Source organism: Mytilus trossulus, chromosome 14 (genome assembly GCF_036588685.1).
Source record: "Mytilus trossulus isolate FHL-02 chromosome 14, PNRI_Mtr1.1.1.hap1, whole genome shotgun sequence".
Taxonomy (NCBI): Eukaryota; Metazoa; Mollusca; class Bivalvia; order Mytilida; family Mytilidae; genus Mytilus; species Mytilus trossulus.
This window is the reverse complement of record NC_086386.1, coordinates 74661279-74681687: the sequence shown is the minus strand read 5'-3', so window position 1 is coordinate 74681687 and position 20409 is coordinate 74661279. Positions and strand designations below refer to the sequence as shown.

The 20409-nt window shown below is 34.3% G+C and overlaps 1 protein-coding gene across 2 annotated transcripts; it reads left to right on the top strand.

Annotated features, from left to right (window-relative positions):
• The first annotated feature begins 1090 nt into the window (after positions 1-1090).
• LOC134696251 (heat shock 70 kDa protein 12B-like) lies at positions 1091-18755 on the top strand. Of its 2 annotated transcripts, none has more exons than XM_063557939.1 (6): positions 1091-1210; positions 7600-7672; positions 10190-10532; positions 12126-12362; positions 13883-14033; positions 16700-18755. In XM_063557939.1, exons 2-6 carry the CDS (start codon positions 7626-7628, stop codon positions 17761-17763), a joined length of 1842 nt encoding a protein of 613 aa, XP_063414009.1. In that variant the 5' UTR covers positions 1091-1210; positions 7600-7625; the 3' UTR covers positions 17764-18755. The 2 variants fall into 2 exon arrangements, with proteins under 2 accessions (XP_063414009.1, XP_063414008.1); XM_063557938.1 differs by having other exon boundaries at positions 1099-1375.
• The last annotated feature ends 1654 nt before the right edge of the window (positions 18756-20409 follow it).

The window sequence follows — 20409 nt, the reverse complement described above, 5'->3', positions numbered from 1 at the left end:
AGACAAACAATTTCTTACAATCCTTAAAGACACAGATTTATCTTCATACTTCGATATCACTGATTGATTCTTTTTTTAATATAGCGTCTTTTGTGAAAATAAGATTCATGACAAGATGTATGTCAAAAGGTTCCACTTGAACAGCATGTTTTGGGATATTATTTTTTCTTTTACTAATTTGGTTTTGTCTGTTGTTTTTGCTTGGCTTGACACATATGGATGAATATTGACAATTGAATTAAATAATCAATTCCGTTATTCTTTATTTGCGGTGATCAAGAGTTGATCCAGCATGAAGTTCGACCTACAGTACCACGCACACCACACCATTCTTATAGGTGTCACTGTCTCTATCCCTTTGAAAATCATAGATCTACCACTTGAGATTATTTCATTCTAGGAATGTTTGCAATAAATTAGTTGCAGCTAGTGGAAATCACTTCTAACCTCTCATCAAACCTTTCAGAACTTGTCAGGAGAACTGTTATGGGACAGTATGTAGAACTTTCGTTCTGAAACATTTAGACAGTTCTACCTGGAACTGACTCTGAAAGTTTTACCCTTGATATTTTTTAGACAGTTCTACGATCAACTAGAACAGTTCTACGACAAAACTAGTTTTACGATTAGAACTGATTTGGTCAGTTCTACGGCTAGAATTAATTTAGCTAGTTCTAGCCCTGGAGGACTTATTCTGACAGTTCTACTTAGAACATTTCTAGGGTTATATATTTCTCAATCTGCTATAGAATCTGCATGGAAATGCGAAGTTTGTATGAGGCCAATGAGCAATTTGCCATTTGTGTAATGTTTCACGGTACCTACACTGTAGATTTATGCGACGATATGTTGATGACTTTGATTTAAGAAATGAAATAGATTTCTGAATGTTTATAGCATCATCCTCTATTTAAAGATTTTAGGTGGCCGATATGCGGTTCGAAAAGCGTTGTACGGCGCCTACACTGTAGATTTATGCGACGATATGTTGATGACATTGATTTAAGAGATGAAATAGATTTGTTAATGTTTATAGCATCATCTCCTATTGTTTGTTTCCAGGTAACCCCGTGTCAATACCACGTGGACAGCCACATGTATATTACATTATCGATTTCTGTTGCTGGGACTTTTCATAATAATTACAGATGGAATATTAGTATTGAACATTTAATGATTTAATTTTTAGAATTTACTGGAAATAATTAAGGTAATTTGTGAAATGGTACACCACACATGGTGCTAGTTAATTGCTGATAGGCTTATAGTAGCTTTTATCCGGATATTGGAGACAGTTTAGTCACAAGGTCCTAATCCTATTCCAGTACGGAACAAGGGTTTATACATATAAGGAGTAATTATCAACGGAATTAAGGTCAGATATTACATATTGAAATAATTTGTCAATTTCTTTTTGTTTTAATTTGACCCAATAATTGAGATTTTGCATACTAAGGTTGGAGGTTTTCTTTACTGAAATATACGTTATACGATTTTCTTGCTAACCACTTATATTGATATTTTAGCTGTCACGAATTTGTTGTTTTGCGGCTTAATTTACTTGCATTTTATACATTTATAAACCTATTTTAAACAATTATAATTGATTACTTTAATATCTGGAATTAAGAATGATTTATATTGCGATAAAATATAAAGATATAGAAACATGATATGTGAATGATATTTTGTGGGATAGTAAATGAGAAACTATCAATTGGCAACACAAACTAGTGAAGAACTAAACTGTTCACGTCACAGCTTTTGACACTAAGCAAATCCCAAACCATACAACAAGCTACACATATAGAAGTTACACGTGTTACAAAATGTGAAACAATTGCGATACGAGGAAGTTTATAGTAGGAATTTAGCGAAGAATGAAGGTAATGGTGGAGGTTGATAGCCGGGGTAAGAAGTTGGACCAGCATTAGGAGAAAAACGAGATGACTGTTGTATCTGTGGGTTCGGGCATTCAAAGGTCTGGTTCATATGATTCGTAGGATTGTGATAATTTTGTTGAAATGTTCCCGATATTGTGTGAGAGTTCATTGGTGTACTAGTATATAACGTGTCGTGAGCTTGACTCAGTACATTAGAGAAACTTTGTTGTTGTTGATGACAGGGTGACGCCATATTGATTTGTGTTTTGTTTGGTGGGGTCAAACCTGTCTTGTTGTTATTACTGTTCCTCCTTTTCCCCATTTAGATCTCGTAATGTCACAAATGTCACAAATGTTCATATCTGGTTCAAATCACAAAATAATTAGTTGGAATATAACCACAACACATCCATATTGATCAATATGAGTAGACCTTCACTCATACCGTCATGCTCAATCCGCCATCTTTTCTTATGCCTTCTTGCAGAATATGCATTTATTTTGCCGCTGAATGTTGTTGAATAGCCTACAGTTTGGTAGAGGAAAGTTAAATATGTACATCATGTTATTTATGTATTATTGTCATTTTGTTTATTTTCTTTGGTTACATCTTCTGACATCAGACTCGGACTTCTCTTGAACTGAATTTTAATGTGCGTATTGTTGTGCGTTTACTTGTCTGCATTGGGTAGAGGTATAGGGGAGGGTTGAGATCTCACAAACATGATTAACCCCGCCGCATTTTTTCCGCTTGTCCCAAGTCAGGAGCCTCTGGCCTTTGTTAGTCTTGTATTATTTTAACTTTTAGTTTCTTGTGTACAATTTCCAGTTAAGTATGGCGTTCATTATTACTGAACAAGTATATATATTTGTTTAGGGGCCAGCTGAAGGACGCCTCCGGGTGCGGGAATTTCTCGCTGCATTGAAGACCTGTTGGTAACCTTCTGCTGTTGTCTGCTCTATGATCGGGTTGTTGTTTCTTTGGCACGTTCCCCATTTCCGTTCTCAATTTTACATCAACTTGTATACGCGAGCTATCTATTTATCGAAACTTTCGCGAGTAGAAAAATAACGCGATTAAAATTGTCGCGAATATTAAAAAATAGGATTTTCAAAACATATATTGAAAAATAAATATTCAATAAATAGATTTTTTTTAGGAATCATAAAAAAAGTAAGAAAATCGCGAAAAGAAAATATCGCGTAGCCTAAAAGAAGGTCTTAACGCGAATAAAACTATTTGGAAAAATAAATTTGCATGTTTGTGAGCATTCAACAAATTCCCAGTCTTTGGACAATGTTTTAACACAATAACAAACTGTAAAAAACCACTTGCAAATGGATTAGCTCATCAGGTCGGTACCATGCCAATTATAGCAAAATAGCAGGGCCTTGATACATGAACAAACAGTATGCATAATTTAAAAAGTTTTAGATTATAAACCATTGACTTTATTTGTAATTTATTATTTATAGTAGGGATATCAAGTGAGTTTCAACTAAATATATGTGCAAACAAAATGAAGGTTTTGTTTTGGGTTATTTCAAGTTTATGTCTTCGCGACATTAAATGTATGCATTATTTTATCTTTGTACATTTATCCTTCTTACAGTTCCAAATTTGGCTCATAGTTTGTCTGGATGACTTATAAATCTATAATGTTTACAATTCGTGTGGTTTTGGGGAATATTATCATTGTGGATATATCACCATGTGCATATTATCATGATTTTTATTACTTTACATATATAGAAATCCACAAATTACTGGTAATTGGTGAAAGTCAGATTGTGGTAAAATAAGTTTGTTTAGGATGGCCACAGACCACAATTAATTCCTCTATCAGTTCTTTATAACCTTTTGCATCATTAAAAAAAATTGCACCATGCACTTTTGTCAAATTTTTTGTGTGTTTAATGTATTGTCCTAGTCCAAATATATATCTAAAATTCAGAAAGATTGAAGCAATCACTTTTACAAATTTAGCCAATACACATCCATACCCCTATTGACAAGTCAAGAGATGTTCCGAAAACTGTAAATATCACCTTTTTGCACTTGACCTAATCACTCATTCCATATCAAAATCAGTTAAAATACAACATCCAAAAATTTATTTGACCTCTCTTCTTACATTTCCACCCAAAAAGATTTAAGGAATGAGTGAGGAAAGGAAACAAAAAAAATTAAGGAAAAATACACTCTAATTAAAAGGAACTATATCTTTTACAGTCATTCGGCAATCCTCGGTAAAATCCGCTACCCTCGTTCTATATCCTTAGATCGGCCGAGTTGAGACGAATGCCTTTACAGTTTTGATGCTTGAACTTTTATGTTATACAGAGTTGTCTTTTTCGATTATCATGTATACAGAGTCGCTTGATACTTTTCAAGTGGTGCTTTCACTTTTATTTTTAATATGAAATTCAATTGCATTAATTTGTTCCAGTCCCGAACACATGATTGAGACTTTCATTTGAATTGATTTTACATCTTGTCATTTTGAAATTGAGAATGGAAATGGGATGTGTGTCAAAGAGACAACAACATGGACAAAGAGCAGAAAACAGTCCAATGACACTAATGGGTCTTCAACCCAGCAAGAAAATCGTGCACCCGGAGGACTTTAGAGTTTTCTATGCGGTAAAGGTTTGGGTCGTTTTTGAAGGCTGTATTGTGGCTTTTACTTGCATCTACATCATGTGGTCTCTGGTTGATAGTGGTTTAATTGGCAATCGCGCCACATCTTTTTATTTCTTTATTTGCCACTGGATGTTAAATAATAAGCTATCAGTTAGTCTCCCTTTTCGAAAAAAGACAGGATCGGAAATCATGTATTTTCTTCCAATTTGTTTGAACTCTTAATTCAAATATTTTTAAGTAAGCTGATGAAATATTTTAGACAAAGATAACAGACTAATGATTTGGTGTCGCGAGCAGTGGCCACTGTCGATCAAATCTGTATGAGACAACACCTCATTGAAAGCAATAACTTATTAGACATGTTGAGATCAACAGCAGTTTCCATATATGGGTAGGATCTGCTCATTCTTCCGGGTCCTTTGATCTGTCCTTCTTTTTCTATTTCGTGTTTTGTAAAATGTTGGTTTTTTTATTTCGTTTGTCAGATTTTTTGCCATGACATTCAGCTCGTGTTAGAACTATTAATTTAGTATTCTTTAACCCTCTCATTCTTCAATAGAGGGATATCTATATAATAATCAAGCTTTAAATAATTGAAAGTCTATAAAAGTTGTGAATCAATCAAGTTTTGAAAAACTTTATTACAGACTTCCAAAGTCCTCGCACCAACACCAAACACAACTGTTAATGGAAGATCTTCTTGGATTTTTTCAAGTTCTGCCTAACCCATTAACATTTTTTTGTTTTAACTAAGGGCGATTAAGAGGATGACATGAGTTGAAAAATACATGAACATTGTGGAAAACATTGTTCCCTTCAGATATTTTCTATTTGCGTCTTTTGGGTTCACACACACTAAGAATGCCAACTTCCAGTACGGCGAATACATTAGGATAGGTGGTCTCGATTTCGTCAAGTTTTAGGACTTCCCTTTTTTTTTTAATTTACCATGGATTCGGAGTTCTGTAGTCTAATTAGCAGAGCTATATACATTTGACATACAAATGAGGGGTTTGGCTAGCTCTAAAACCGGGTTTCACTCGCCATTTACTTCAGAAAGTGCATGTACCAAGCATGGAATATGACGGTTGTTTTCCAGTAATTCTATTGGTTGATATAGTCGACCAGCCAGCGTTTGGTTTAGTCAGTTTTGGCTGATTTTCATTCGGTTACGAGTTCGGTAAAACAAACATATGATCTACTTATATTCATATCACTTAATTTTGACCTTTCAATACACCTTCTTTTATAAATGAAAAAAAATACCAATCTGGAAGTTAGATATGATTGGATACAGTGACACAATGCATTGTATAAAAGTTTCAGTAATTACATTGTATTATATGAAAAGCTATTTATTCCGGTTTCCAAGGGCGCTCTTAATGCAATATAAACATAATCAACCACACCTGTCAATAGCACTTATTTATTCACTTCGTGACTGTTTTAACGGATTCCATTTTCAATTATCAATTGGGGAATTTAACAATATTTCTTTTCAAACTCCAATGAAAACGTTAATTCAATAGTCTGGCAGCTACGTGTAGTGTTTTCATATTGTCAAAAACTAATGTAGTATATCTAATTGAAAATTTATTGTTTTATTGTTTAGTCGAATTAGTTTTATTCCAAGGGGACATGTAAGGGCGAATAAGAAATGTGACACTTTAATAAATTATTCTGATTAAGTTGACTTTTTTAATTGAAAGCTATTAAATTATTAACATGATTTTTTGGTAATATGACTTCTTAAGGTCCAGTGGCAAATATAACATACATATTCAGGACGATAACATGGTAATTATATGTTTTCAATATTCTTACATACTCTAAGACAACTCTTCACAAGGGATCAAATGACACAGAAATAAATAACTATATGTCATCCTACGAGCTTCAACAATGAATAAAACCCATATCGCATAATCAACTATAAAAGGCGTTGAAATGACAAATGTAAACAATTCAAACGAGAAAACTAACGGCCTGATTTATGTACAAAATACTGAACGAAACACAAATAGGAAATCAAACGACAACAACTGAAGTATAGATGAATCAGGGTCTATATAGAAAGTCCCTGGATGTATGCAGATACATCCACGGGGGGGGGGGGGGGGGTCTCGACATGGGATTTTGGGTACAGGTGTGCAGCTGGGATTTTAAAAACACCCCCCATTCATATATTGAATAATTGTGAAATCCCTACCTATACATATATTTCACAGCGAAATCATAACCCATTCATATATTTATCAGCTCAATATATATCACAATCGGTCAATTACTACCTATTGATATATTTCCTCGGTAAAATTGCACCCCATTGATATATTTGACGGATCAAAAAAGGGACCCATTCCAGCGGCACATATGTATATACCTTTAAATAGGAAGAGACCCCCCCCCCCCCCCCCCCCCCCCGTGGATACATCATTTTGTGTATTCTTTGGGAACAAAATTTCAATTTTTTTTCCTTGTGATTTTGTACACACAATAAGGTATGCATCCTTACGTAATCGATTTTCTTGGATTAAGCTTTATAAAAACTTTTTTCATTTACTATTGTTCATTCTATCCGTTGTTCGATATAGTCGAGCATTTCATTCGGATTTTCTCAAGGTTTAGTCTTTTCCTAGTTTGCAATTTTGGTCAATATTTCTTTTATCATTTTGTCGATAAACTCGTTTAATTTTCATATAAATTTGAAAAAATATTTACTTTGACCCTTTGACCAAAAAAAGCAGTTTGCACTAATTTCGATCATTGAGAAGCTTAATATATCCTTAATAATTGATCGGATTAAAACGTTCCGCTGATTTTTACAGAGTTATCGCCCTGTAGTGTTTTGTACCACCTGAAACGACTGTATTAGCTTTTTAATAGCTGACCTAGAAGACAGACAAAAGAACGACCCAGTTCTCAATTACTGAAATTGATTATGGAATTAACATTGATATATGCATTCTCACCTAACCATGCACATTATCTGCTAACTTAGACGCATCAGCTGGAATTACATAATCAATACAGCATCAAAGTATCAATACGTGCATTTAATTGTTGTTTCAGATAATGTATGACAAAATATATTCGAAATGAGACAAGAACGCTTCTCAAGGACATCTCTTCGGGATTCCATGAGGTAAGTTTTTAAAAGGTTTCTATATTTTAGGTTTGATACGGTAGTATTTAATTAAAGTCAGATTAATCCAAATAATTATGACGTCTGGCAAGGCTATTTTTTTTCTGGGACGCCGATAAAATAGCCTTGCCAGACGTCATAATTATTTGGACTAAAGTCAGATATAAGAACAAGAAGTCAACACATTTTACATAACTGAAAATAGAATATTAAGGAATATTTACTGAAACACAAATAACAAATAGATATAGAAAGATGTGGTATGAGAGCCAATGAGACAACTCTCCATCCAAATAACAATTTATAAAAGTAAATCATTATAGGTCAATGTACGGTCTTCAACTTGTGTATAGAAAGGGTCGTTGTGGTCCATTCCCAAAGCGCATTCGAGTGCATCAACTCAATGAAAACGGAGCAGGCAAATATTATTTTACTAACTAGAACTATTATAAGGGCGATTATTTAACGTTTACACCCGCTGTAACTGTTTGCACCTCTCCTAAGTCAGGAATCTGGTGTTCAGTAGTTGTCGTTTGTTAATTTGGTTCTTAAGTGTTGGTTTTTTTTATATAGATTAGACCGAAGTTTTTCCCGTTTGAATAGTTTTACACTAGTGAACTAGCCAAGTAGAATGTAATCTTCAAAATGTTGATGGTTTTCTGTAACTAAAGAAGAAGAAGGTTCCGCGTTGTAAGCCGTACTTAGACCTGTAATTGTTTACTTTTAATAAATTGTGACTTGGATGGAGAATGGTCTCATTGGCACTCATACCACATCTTCTCATATCTATATATGAGTCAATTCACAAACGGATGCAATTGTCCCACATCATCTATCTTTTCTTCTTTAACATGTTGGACCGGAATTATATTCCTACATGCATCCTTGTAGCTGCAAATGTTTAAAGTGTCAACAATTTCGAAAACAAACAAACAACGCCATGGCTAAAAAGGAACGTGCAGACCAACAGACAGCAAACTAAGCTTAAGTAAACAACAGAACATAAAACACAACAAAGAAAACTAAAAAATGTGTAAGGGTTCCGCGGAACCCAGTGTCTCGCCTACTTTTGCTGTAAATTGCAGGTTAAACAAAAATGAGGAAAAAAATCAATAAAAATAATCCTCTTGATACTATCTCGTGATTGTAAGAAGCTTATGTCCAAGTTTGGTAAAAATCTAGGATAGTTAATGAATCTAATAAATGATTTGAAAACTTTAACTGTATACATAGACTGTATGTAATGTTAACTGGAAGAAAATCTAAGTCCATTTAAAACTAAAAAACAAAAAAAATGGAATTATCTTTTTACGAAATTTACTTCTGGATACTATCTTATTATCATAAATAAGCTTCTGTCCAAGCTTGGTACAAACCCAGAATAGTTTATTAAAATTTTAAAAACATTAACCACAGAGTGAATGTAATGTTTCCCTGCAGAAAAACTAAGTCCATTTAAAAGTAAAATATGGAAAAAATGGATTTATTCTTTTACAAAATTTACTTCTGGATACTATCTTATGATCACAAATAAGCTTCTGTCCAAGTTTGGTACAAACCCAGGATAGTTTAAGAAAGTTATTAAAATTTTAAAAACTTTAACCACAGAGTGAATGTAACGTTTCCCCGCAGAAAAATGAAGTCCATTTAAAAGTAAAATACGGAAAAAATGGATTTATTTTTTTACAAAATTTACTTCTGAATACTATCTTAGTATGATCATAAACAAGCTTCTGTCCAACTTTGGTACAAACCCAGGATAGTTTAAGAAAGTTATTAAAATTCTAAAAACTTTAACCACAGAGTGAAAGTTATGTTTCCCCGCAGAAAAAACTAAGTCCATTTATAAGTAAAATACGGAAAAAATGGAATTTTATTTTTACAAAATTTACTTCTGGATACTATCTTATGATCATTAACAAGTTTCTGTCTAAGTTTTGTAGAAATCCAGTATAGTTTAAGAAAGTTATTCAAATTTCAAAAACTTTAACCACAGAGTGAATATTTGTGGACGCCGCCGCCGCCGCCGACGACGACGACGGAATGTAGGATCGCTTAGTCTCGCCTTTTCGACTAAAGTCGAAGGCTCGACAAAAATGAGCAAACCCACCAAAATTAGGATTTACACGGCATAAACAGACGGGAGAACAGTGTTATTCCTGCATTTTCCCCAAACTCTTTGTGTGTGGGGAGGGGGACTAAACACAGGCATTTGTTTCTATCCATAGGAAGTTCGACTATCTTTATAAATAGAAGCTTCTATTTATATGGATAGTCGACCTTCCTATGTATAGAAACAAGTTCCTATTTATATGGATAGTCGACCTTCCTAAAGATAGAAACAAGTGCCTGTAAGTTTCAAACAATAAGATATTACCATTTGAGTGAAGGGGAAACACTGAATAGTATCACAGCTTGTTGACTTGTGAGAGCACATTAAAATATGATGCGGTTTAACTTGTCTTTTGATGTCTTAATATAACTCCATTTCGAGAATACATTTTAATATTTTTGTAGATCCAGATCAAAACAATCCCCGCCATCGGACCCTGATAATGTTGGCACTCCCGACATCATCGCGTCTGTAGATATTGGTTCGACGTATTCTGGTTACGCGTTTGCCATTACAAAGGATCTGGACGAGGACCGGCACAGTATTCATGTTAATAAGGAATGGATATCCGGAAACGCAAAATTAATCACATACAAGGCACCAAGTTGTGTTTTATTTACTCCCGAAAAAAGACTGCATTCTTTTGGATACGAAGCTGAGTATAAATATGGACAGCTAGCCTTGGATAAAGTGCATACGTCATGGTATTATTTTCGGAGATTCAAGATTCCAGTTTTAGAGGATGAGGTAAATATTCGTTTTTATTTATTTTTTTGTATTTATGTAATCTAGTTGTTTTTTTTACTATAACCATCAGCAACACAACGGATGCCAAATGTGCCAAATGTGGAGAATGAAATGGCTTATCATGGCGTCGTTGAGCACCAGCCTTTTTCTATCATGTGTTTTGTAGTCTGTTGTTGGTCTTTTTGGTTCCCCCTTTCCACTTACATGTACTAGCTTTCATTCTCCATTTCTCCATTTCTCTCGCGGTAATATACTTCGGGATTTGTTTTACAACCTCAACCAACCGTGTCTTGTCTTTGGTAGTGATTCTTTGTAACAACTCAACAATATATTTAGACTGGAAATTTCCTCTTTTTTTAGTGTATTTTAAAATGGATTTATTCTAATTACCAAACTTTTGTCCCACATTTCTGAAATGCGTCAGAAATGGTTTGCTCGTTTCTTAAACTGAAATTCCAACTTTGGAAGTCAGACTGAACATCGGTCGTCTCTGGCAGTTCTGACAAGACCTTATTGGCATTTGTTTAAGAGTAAACAATTTGTGATTGTGAAATGGAAAAAAAAAATCTTTTGCAATTTAAACACCACAATTTTGCAATATAAACACGCACAATTATACCAATTTAGATCCAGAATCATCCCTCTCCTGTTTTTATTCTGAGTCCTGATTTAATCTAATTTTATTGTTTTAAGATAAGAATAAATTTAAAGAACAGGCTCTGTTATACATGATAAAAGATATACTGAATACCAACCTAGTTTCACGATGGGCCAGAAAAAAGGAAAACGTGTAATTATAAAATTTTACTATAGTACTCGTAGGTTTGGTGTATGAATGATTTCATTTCATATTATATATTAACTTATAAAACTGAGAAATTGAAATTGATACAACTGTTTACACTCAAAATTACAAGCTCAATGTTTAGAGATCTTGATAAATTTTCTTCAATTTGCTATTTCTTCCAAAATAGGGATGCAATAATTGTCGTTAGACGTCAAACAAGCAACATTCCATAAAACTTCCTCAAATAACCATCTTGTCAGAATGGTCTTAGTTTTTTTCTATGCACTGGAAGATCTCATTTATTTAATAAAACTAAAATGTAATCTTTCAAATGAAGGATTCTTTTGCTTTTGAACATCGGTTCATAGCATGAGAAAAATAAAATTTTAAAAAGCCGGAATATTTTAATTTGCTTGCGCCTGTCTAGGGGAACGGATATTAAACTAAAAAGTGTGTGGGGGTGGGGGGGGGAGGGGTTGGGGGGCTTTGGTTTTTTTTTTTTTTTTTTTTATATAAATATTCTTACCCCAATTTGATGAAAAAAATATTGTTGTCAGGCAGATGCATGAAAAAAAAATATGAATCACGATTTTCCCCATACCTTATAGGATTAAATTTTGAAAAAAATAATTTGATTAATTGCGTCGAAATACACAACAACAAAAAAAGCGCTTCGTGCAAAAAGTTGTTTTCCTAACTCGAACAAAACACCATACCCCCTCACCTTGAAGTTAAATAGTTGCTCCCCAAAGGATCTTTTAGCTTCACAGATCTATAACAATTTGTTTATTTTTTGTCTTTTCCAGACTCTAAGCACTGCCACCAATATAAAAGATGATTCAGGTAAACCACTCCGAGCCGCTGCAGTATTTTGTGGTATTCTAAAGTACTTACGGTCACACTTGATCGACGCTTTAGCCGGAATCCTAAAAGTATCAAACTCTGATTGGATAGTTGAAAAATTCCATATACGATGGGTCTTAACACATCCAGCCACCTGGACAGATAATGGACAACACTTTCTTAAAGTCGCTGCTAAGCAGGTAAGTCCAAACAATACTTGTGCCCTGTCCACCCCCTTCTCTTCCAATACATATTCTTGCATGGTAATGTAATGTTTCGTGGTCGTTACGGTAATAATCAAGTAGAATCTTGGTGTATCAATAGATATAGGAAGATGTGGTGTGAGTGCCAATGAGACAACTCTCCATCCAAATAACAATTTAAAAAGTAAACCATTATAGGTTAAAGTACGGCCTTTAACACGAAGCCTTGGCTCACACCGAACAACAAGCTATAAAGGGCCCCAAAATTATTAGTGTAAAACCATACATACGGGAAAACCAACGGTCTAATCTATATAAACAAAACGAGAAACGAGAAACACGTATATATTACATAAACAAACGACAACTACTGTACATCAGATTCCTGACTTAGGACAGGTGCAAACATTTGCAGCGGGATTAAACGTTTTAATGGATCCAAACCTTCTCCCTTTTCTTGAAACAATAGCATAACATCACAACATAGAAAAACATATGATAAAATATCAATTGGCAGACTTAACTCAATCAAAAAACGTATGATTAATGCATGGTTTACGCTTGAGAAAGAGTTAAACAGATTTAGACGTTTGGCGGGAGAGTCAGTGGTTGTGTCCATCGGTATGGGGTTTGTTTGAGATGTACTCCTGTGTTCGGTATCGGTAACATTTGGAAAACACTCCTATCAAGTAAATAGTATAGTCGCCCTGGGGTATATAAGAGAGTGAGAAACAGTATTCGAGGCTGTCGGTTGGCTTTCGATGAGCCGTCACAAGTCAACAGAGCGTACGTTGGTTTTATTAAGCGCTAGTAAAGGCCTTAATATTCAAAGGACATTTTGTACCGGGTACAAAGTAAACGTAAAAGTTGAACGGATTGACAAGGCAGACTGTCCCACTCGGAGGACAGGCTGTACCAGCCTGCACTGTCTGGTAGTAACAGGTTGTCCCACTCGGAGGACAAGTTGTTCCAGCTCGCACTGTCTGGTAGTGACAGGTTGTCCCACTCGGAGGACAAGTTGTACCAGACCACTCTGTCTTGTATTGACAGACTCCCATTCAGAGGACAAGCTGTACCAGCTATAATGTCTCTAAGTGACATTTCGTCCCATCTTGAGGACAGCTGGTTTATTGTATTATATTTGTATATATATAGTTGTCCGTTTATATCGACAAAGAGTCAATGTATATATTTTAGTTCATTGTGCATAATAAAGATAGTTGCATGTAGTTTTTAGTATTACTGTATTGTTTGTGGACAACTTGGATCCAAGTATTGACTGGAACACTTACGTATATATAGATAAAGATGTTTATTTCACTGTGGTGTATTTATTCGCGATACACATGAATGGATTGCTTGGGTTTCGATAAAGTTAAAATTCGGCCGAGAAACTCATAAAAATCGAAGTGCATAACAATTCTATTACTAGTATTCAGTGTGTGATTTATTATTTTTTTGCACATTATTAACCCCCTTAAAATACTTCTATAATAAAACATCGGTTTGTATTACAGGCAGGAATTGCGGACGTTATACTTGTACCGGAACCAGTTGCAGCCTCGTTTTATTGTCAGATCATGCCCCTTCACAGAATTAACACGAGAAATGGCGAGATTATATGTTTACAAAGAACAGGGATGCAATATTTACTGTTGGATTTGGGAGGCAAGTTAATTATTTTTGTTGTGTGTATGTGTGTTTTGTCTTTTAACACTGAATTAAGTCGTCAGACTATTTCAAATATGGCTTTAAAAGACCAATTCAACAGAAACAACAATGAAGTAATCAGTAAAACACTACATTTGTTATTATTTGATATACATTTTACCCATATTAAATAATTGTATTTGATTTCAAACAACGCATTTCGAACTAAATAACTGTCAAAAGGATTTCTTATACTCTTACTATATTCTTGTTTTGGATTTTTTTATTATGATTTTTTATTGAACTTCTTTTACTTTTTTTTTTATTCTTACGTGACAAATAGGTTTGTCTACTTGCTTTATATCCCATTTTCTAAAGCCAGTTGTTATATTGTAGGGGTTCTTCCGGTAGTATCCCAATTTTATTTGCCAGTCAAATATATCTGCATTCAATTTATTTTTTAAATTACTACTAGCTGTGTTCTTCAATGCAGCTATGTAGCATGTTTGACAACCATCAACCCTGAAAGCATAAAAAACTCGAATCTCTTAAACCGGAAGTGACGTTTGCGTGAATCCCTATATTGAAGTCCTAATATGCATTTTTTTAAAAGGCATTTAAAGCGCTGTTCATTTGCTCATATCCCAAAACATGAATATTCAACATGAGGAAGTATGGGTATATAATGAAATCACCCCTTTTATGTATTTTAAATTTTCTACTATATTGGATTGGTTGTTTTGTTTTACTTTCACGATGAGTCAAAGTCATCGAATGACTAAATGTTTGTTGACCTTGAAAATTTGATGTAATAAAAAAAGAGCGAAATGGAATCGATGTTTAACATGTTTAAGGAGAAAAGTCAATAACGTATTAAAATATTCCGTGTTATGAATGATTTTACATGTTTTGTTAATTATTGATATATGTAATTTGAAATGTCATGATACACTTTGGTTTGAAATCACACTGTGTCAAGCTTGGTAAATAAAACATTTGTGTAAAACGTCAGTGCAGTGACAACCAATCAAAACAAACATAACAAACAAACAAAAAAACATGTCGCCAAACGACCAGAACTACGCAGAATTAAACAAATATAAATAACAACAACCTATCTTTACAATTTGTTTTTATTTGCTTATAATGATCATAAATTAAACTATACTTGGTCATTTCTACGATGTTTGGTCTCTGCCAATCATATTATATCAATGTTACTGTGTGTCATTACAGAACCAATGCGATACCCCCGTGGACAAACTGTCTATCGACAGCTCTTTAGATATAATAAGCAAAATCTAGAATATATGGAATCGAACAATATAAGTCGATTTTTCGTATGTAAAATTCTACACAGTTTGTTCATTGAAATTTTGTTCTTTTATAATTTATTCTCAGAAGAAAATCGGAGATTTTTTAAAAAGTTTAAGATCTCGCTTCGTGAAAACATTTCAGATTGAGAAAAGGTCGTTGAACCGAACCTTTTTACCTTTTGAACAAATTAAACATTAAACAGGCGTAGCCGTAAAGCTTTGATGGCATTATTGTCATTTGAAAAAGGATTAGAGCGACGCGTTATAGTCTTATACTTCAATATGCTCAGCTTTATGGAACTAAAATCTAATGTGTACTAGGTATTCATCATCGGTTGATTATTTATTAATTATTACCTACTAGCAAGTTTTAGTTTGTTTTATAAAATTATTAATGTGTATTGATTTTAAATGTTTATTATATTTAATGCTGTTTTTATGCCCCACGCACGTTCATTATGTTTTTCGGTGTGTGTGTGTGTCCTACCGTCCGACCGTTCGTCTGTCTCGCTTCCGGTTAAAGTAGTTTTTGATGAAGTTGAAGTCCAACATGTCCAATAAACACATGCATGTTCCCTGTAACATGATCTTTCTAATTGTAATGCCAAATGTGAATTTTGACCCCCCACCCCAATTTCACGGCCCACTGAACTTAAAAAAGGATTGTTCATAGAAGACATAAACCCGGGGCTTTTCTAGGATATTTGGAAGAGGTAGAATAAAATCCTTTTTTTTCTAAAAAAAACCAACATGAAATAATTGTTAAATTCACAAATGTAACGGTTCCTGACTTAGAGCATGTGTATTTTATATATATTATTTATTTTTTTTAGAAAGGGGGCGTACCCCCATTTCGCCCTCACCTGGACCCGCCCAGTAAACCTACTCATGATACTGTTTTCCTATAACGTAAGGCGAGGGTTCCTTTTTCCTTTACTTTATAATCACCTATTGTATTTTGAGGTGGAGCACAAATTGGCTATTGTCATCGCTTGTAGTCCATCGTCCGTGAAGGTTTAATATTTTTATCATTTATCTTCCTAAAAAATCCTAAAACGTCTTGGTCGTTAAAAGGGCCACGACACGGTTGTTGCAGCCATCTTGAATTAGGGGCAGATCTTTTGGATAGAGAAGGGAAAAATGCACATATGGAAAATCCTATGAATGTTTCCAAGCAAATGTTTTGCTTGAATGATGTTTTCATGCATTTTTTTAAATCTTTTTTTTACTCTATTCTGAAAATATGCCCCCTTATTTAACTTGGTTCCAATAACCGTGAAAGGGCATACTAGTAATTTGTTGTTGTGGTTTGTAATGTTGTTGAGATAACTGCATACCATTTAATAGAGGATCTTTTAACTTTTTCAGGGGGAACAGTCGATTCTACTGTAATGGAACTTGATGTAAACAACGAATTAAAACAGAAACAAAGAAGTTGTGGAGCGGTTTTTGGTGGAATTCGAGTTGATGGCGCTTTTGTCGAATTTTTAATGAAATTGATAGGTTTTGATATCATGGACAAGTTCTTCCTAACTTGCAAACAGGAACTTTTAAATCTCCAGAAGGATTTTGAGATTAAAAAAAGAACTTTTAATCCTGCAAACGGACAAAACATTGTTATCAAACTACCACCTATGGTACGGAAAATTTATGAAGTAAACTATAAACAGCAACTGCAATTAAAAGTAGAAAATTCAGAGTACGGCGAGTTAGTTAAGCTTGTTGGAGACAACTTGCACATTGATGTTGAGATAGTTGAAAGTTTCTACACAATTGTGGCCGAGCAGATAACTTCACATTTAGTAAAAATCTTATACGCCGGTACAACAAAAGACATCAAAACTCTTGTACTTGCTGGAGGTTTTGCAAATTCCGTAATTGTTCAAAACGCCATTCGGAAGAAGTTTCCGGATATTACAGTCCTAATGCCGACCGATCCGGAACTTTCTGTCATGCAAGGCGGAGTTTTATACGGTTATGAATCGAACCCTATTCTTTATATGAAGGCAAAGTATTCTTACGGTATTGCTATTGCTATGCCTTACAATGTGCATGAACACAATGACGACAAGAAATTCTCGGCAGATGGCGTTCCGTTATGTGCAGACCTCTTTCATAGGTATATCGAAGTAGGTGAAGAAATTCGAATTGGAGAATTTGTAAGAAGTGGGGCAATATTTATCAATCGCAAAGACCAGCGTTATCTTAGTGTGCCGATTTACTTATCCACAGTTGCTTCCCCTTTATACACTTCCGACAATACATGTCATTATCTCGGACGAATTCGGATTACGCTAGTGTCAAACCGAAAAGAAAATTCTCAAATTACAATCAAGATGGCATTGACATACACGGAATTGATAGTCGAGGTAACGGATGAAGGAAGTGGGAGAACCGTGAGGGATGTATTTTTAGACTCTCCTGTTGATTGAGGACGTCGGTGAATTGATGAAGATCGTCTTCTATTGATTAAAAGCGTTGCAATCGTTATCATTTTTAGGAAAATAACCAACTAAATGAATGATGCTCGGTTGTTTTACTCGTTTGCTTCAGGCAATCAGAAACGAGGTGTTGTCTTTAAAGTAACGAAACAACAAGCGAAAGACCGATGCCAACTGGAGCAACAATGTAAATATGTTGTACAAGACAAATTCCAGACATGGTTTTCGTCTAAACAAATTCTATCGGACTATTGAACTTGGATCTTGTATGTTTTTTTAACCTATGTCGTGAATGGATTACACAGTTTTTGTTTCACCACCAACTCGCACACGTATAAAATATATCCCACACTTATATTAATTGATTTGATGCTAAATGGTTCAAGAACATTGTTGAACAGTTTGCCCTTTCTTATCCGCATTTTTTTTTTATTGAAGGACCGTTGACAGTATGGTTCGAATTTGACGAACTTATTTTATATAAATTTTATATTGTGATAGACAGAAGCTTAGAAAACGAGTACATCTATGATTTATACAAAGTCTTTTTCAAGTCCTTTTGCAGGTAACGTTGAGAGATATCATAATTCGTAATTCCAGACAGTATGTGTGTTTCCTCTTTACGGAATTGTGATTGGTCAATGAAAAAGAGATACGCAAAGTATTAAATTGTGATTGGCCAATGATAAAGAGACACACAAAATATAAATTGTGATTGGCCAATGAAAAGGAGACACGCAAGATATAAATTGTGATTGGCCAATGCAATAGAATACGCAAAATAATGAATTGTTATTTGCTAATGAAAAAGAAAATGCAAAGTTACTTATTTGTAAATTATTTAATATGTTTATAACTATTTTGTATTTTATACAGCTTGTACAATGTTCCAGTGTTGTTAACTTTGCGTCGAGCTTTCAATTTACTGTATATCGCCTCCCTTTGTTATGTTTTAATTCAAATTAAATCTATTTTCCTTACTCGCTTGGTTTTGTTTATTACAACTAAACATTATTTTAAACGATCAGTGATTCGTCAAGTCTGAAAAGTCTGAACCTTAAACCGTAAAGTCTTGTTATTTTTTTCCCCTTTCAAATTCAGTCCTGTTTGGACTCTTTGTTTGCATCTATCATACCAGTTCGGTTCAGTACCATTTAAAACAATTCAGTTTGTTGTTTTGTATATAAAATGAACTGAACGGAATGACCTTGATTGACCGCACACGTTTTGTGTAACCAACACAGATTTACCAGCGATAGTCTGTAAGGGGTTTACAAAACAGAAATTCAAAGGCCAAATCTACAGAAAAATGGTCGGAAAAAAGAAAAGACAAAAAGGGAATAATAGGACGGTATAAAAGTTCAAAGAATAATGGCAAAACATATGAAGAAAAGAGAAAAACGACTTTGAAAATAAAGGGAGAAAATAACGAAGGCCCCAATCCACCCATCCAGATCTTCAATTACTGCAGAGGACAAGTTAAAAAATAGATAAAAAAAATAGTCTATAATTGTTCAGGCTTTAATACCTGCTCAAATCAAAAATCCATTTCAATTCAAAACTACATCGTTTGCAAGTATTAACTCAATAATACCTCGTACAATTGACTTTATAGTTCAAAGTCTGTCATTCAGTCTGAATAATCTCCAACTGTCATCGATTTTATAAGCATGACATCAAAGTTCTATTGTTTCAATAAAAGCTTTATTTACAACTAGCTTAGACAAGCAAACACTAGAATAATAGTGTTTTAGACAAGCAAACATTAGAATAATAGTGTTTTTAGGATTTAAAACTTTATTTGCTCACTTGGAGTTTGATAGTTCATGTTGGAGTGTTGTTACAACAAAGGTGTGAATATGGTTATAGGACAAATCTTTGATATTCGTGGATTTGTTTAATACGTTTGTTTATACGTCCGTATGGATTGATTGATTATGCTGTGGTTATATGTCCAATTGTTTGACTAATTAATTGATTGAGCCGGTCGTGACTTGTGAACGTCAAGGGGGTTATTTTGTATTCCATTGATTGTAGTTTGCTTTTAAAATTAACAACACATATTTCATGATTAGAACAGTTAAGTTAGTAAAGAGGGCAGGAAGGTTCTGTAACATACATTGAAGGCAGATTGATTATAGGTCGACCGGGTGTTCTATAAGATACATTGTAGGCATACCGGGTGTTCTGTGAGATACCTTATAGGCAGGCCAGGTGTTCTGTAAGATACATGGTAGGCATACCGGGTGTGAGATACCTTATAGGCAGGCCAGGTGTTCTATAAGATACATGGTAGGCATACCGGGTGTGAGATACCTTATAGGCAGGCCAGGTGTTCTGTAAGATACATTGTTATCAGACTTGGTGTTCTGTAAGATACATTGTGGGCAGACTTGGTGTTCTGTAAGATACATTGTAATCAGACTTGGTGTTCTGTAAGATTCATTGTAATCAGACTTGTGTTCTGTAAGATACATTGTAATCAGACTTGGTGTTCTGTAAGATGCATTGTAATAAGACTTGGTGTTCTGTAAGATACACTGTGGGCAGACTTGGTGTTCTGTAAGATACATTGTGGGCAGATTTGGGTGTTTTGTAAGATACATTGTAATCAGACTTGGTGTTCTGTAAGATACA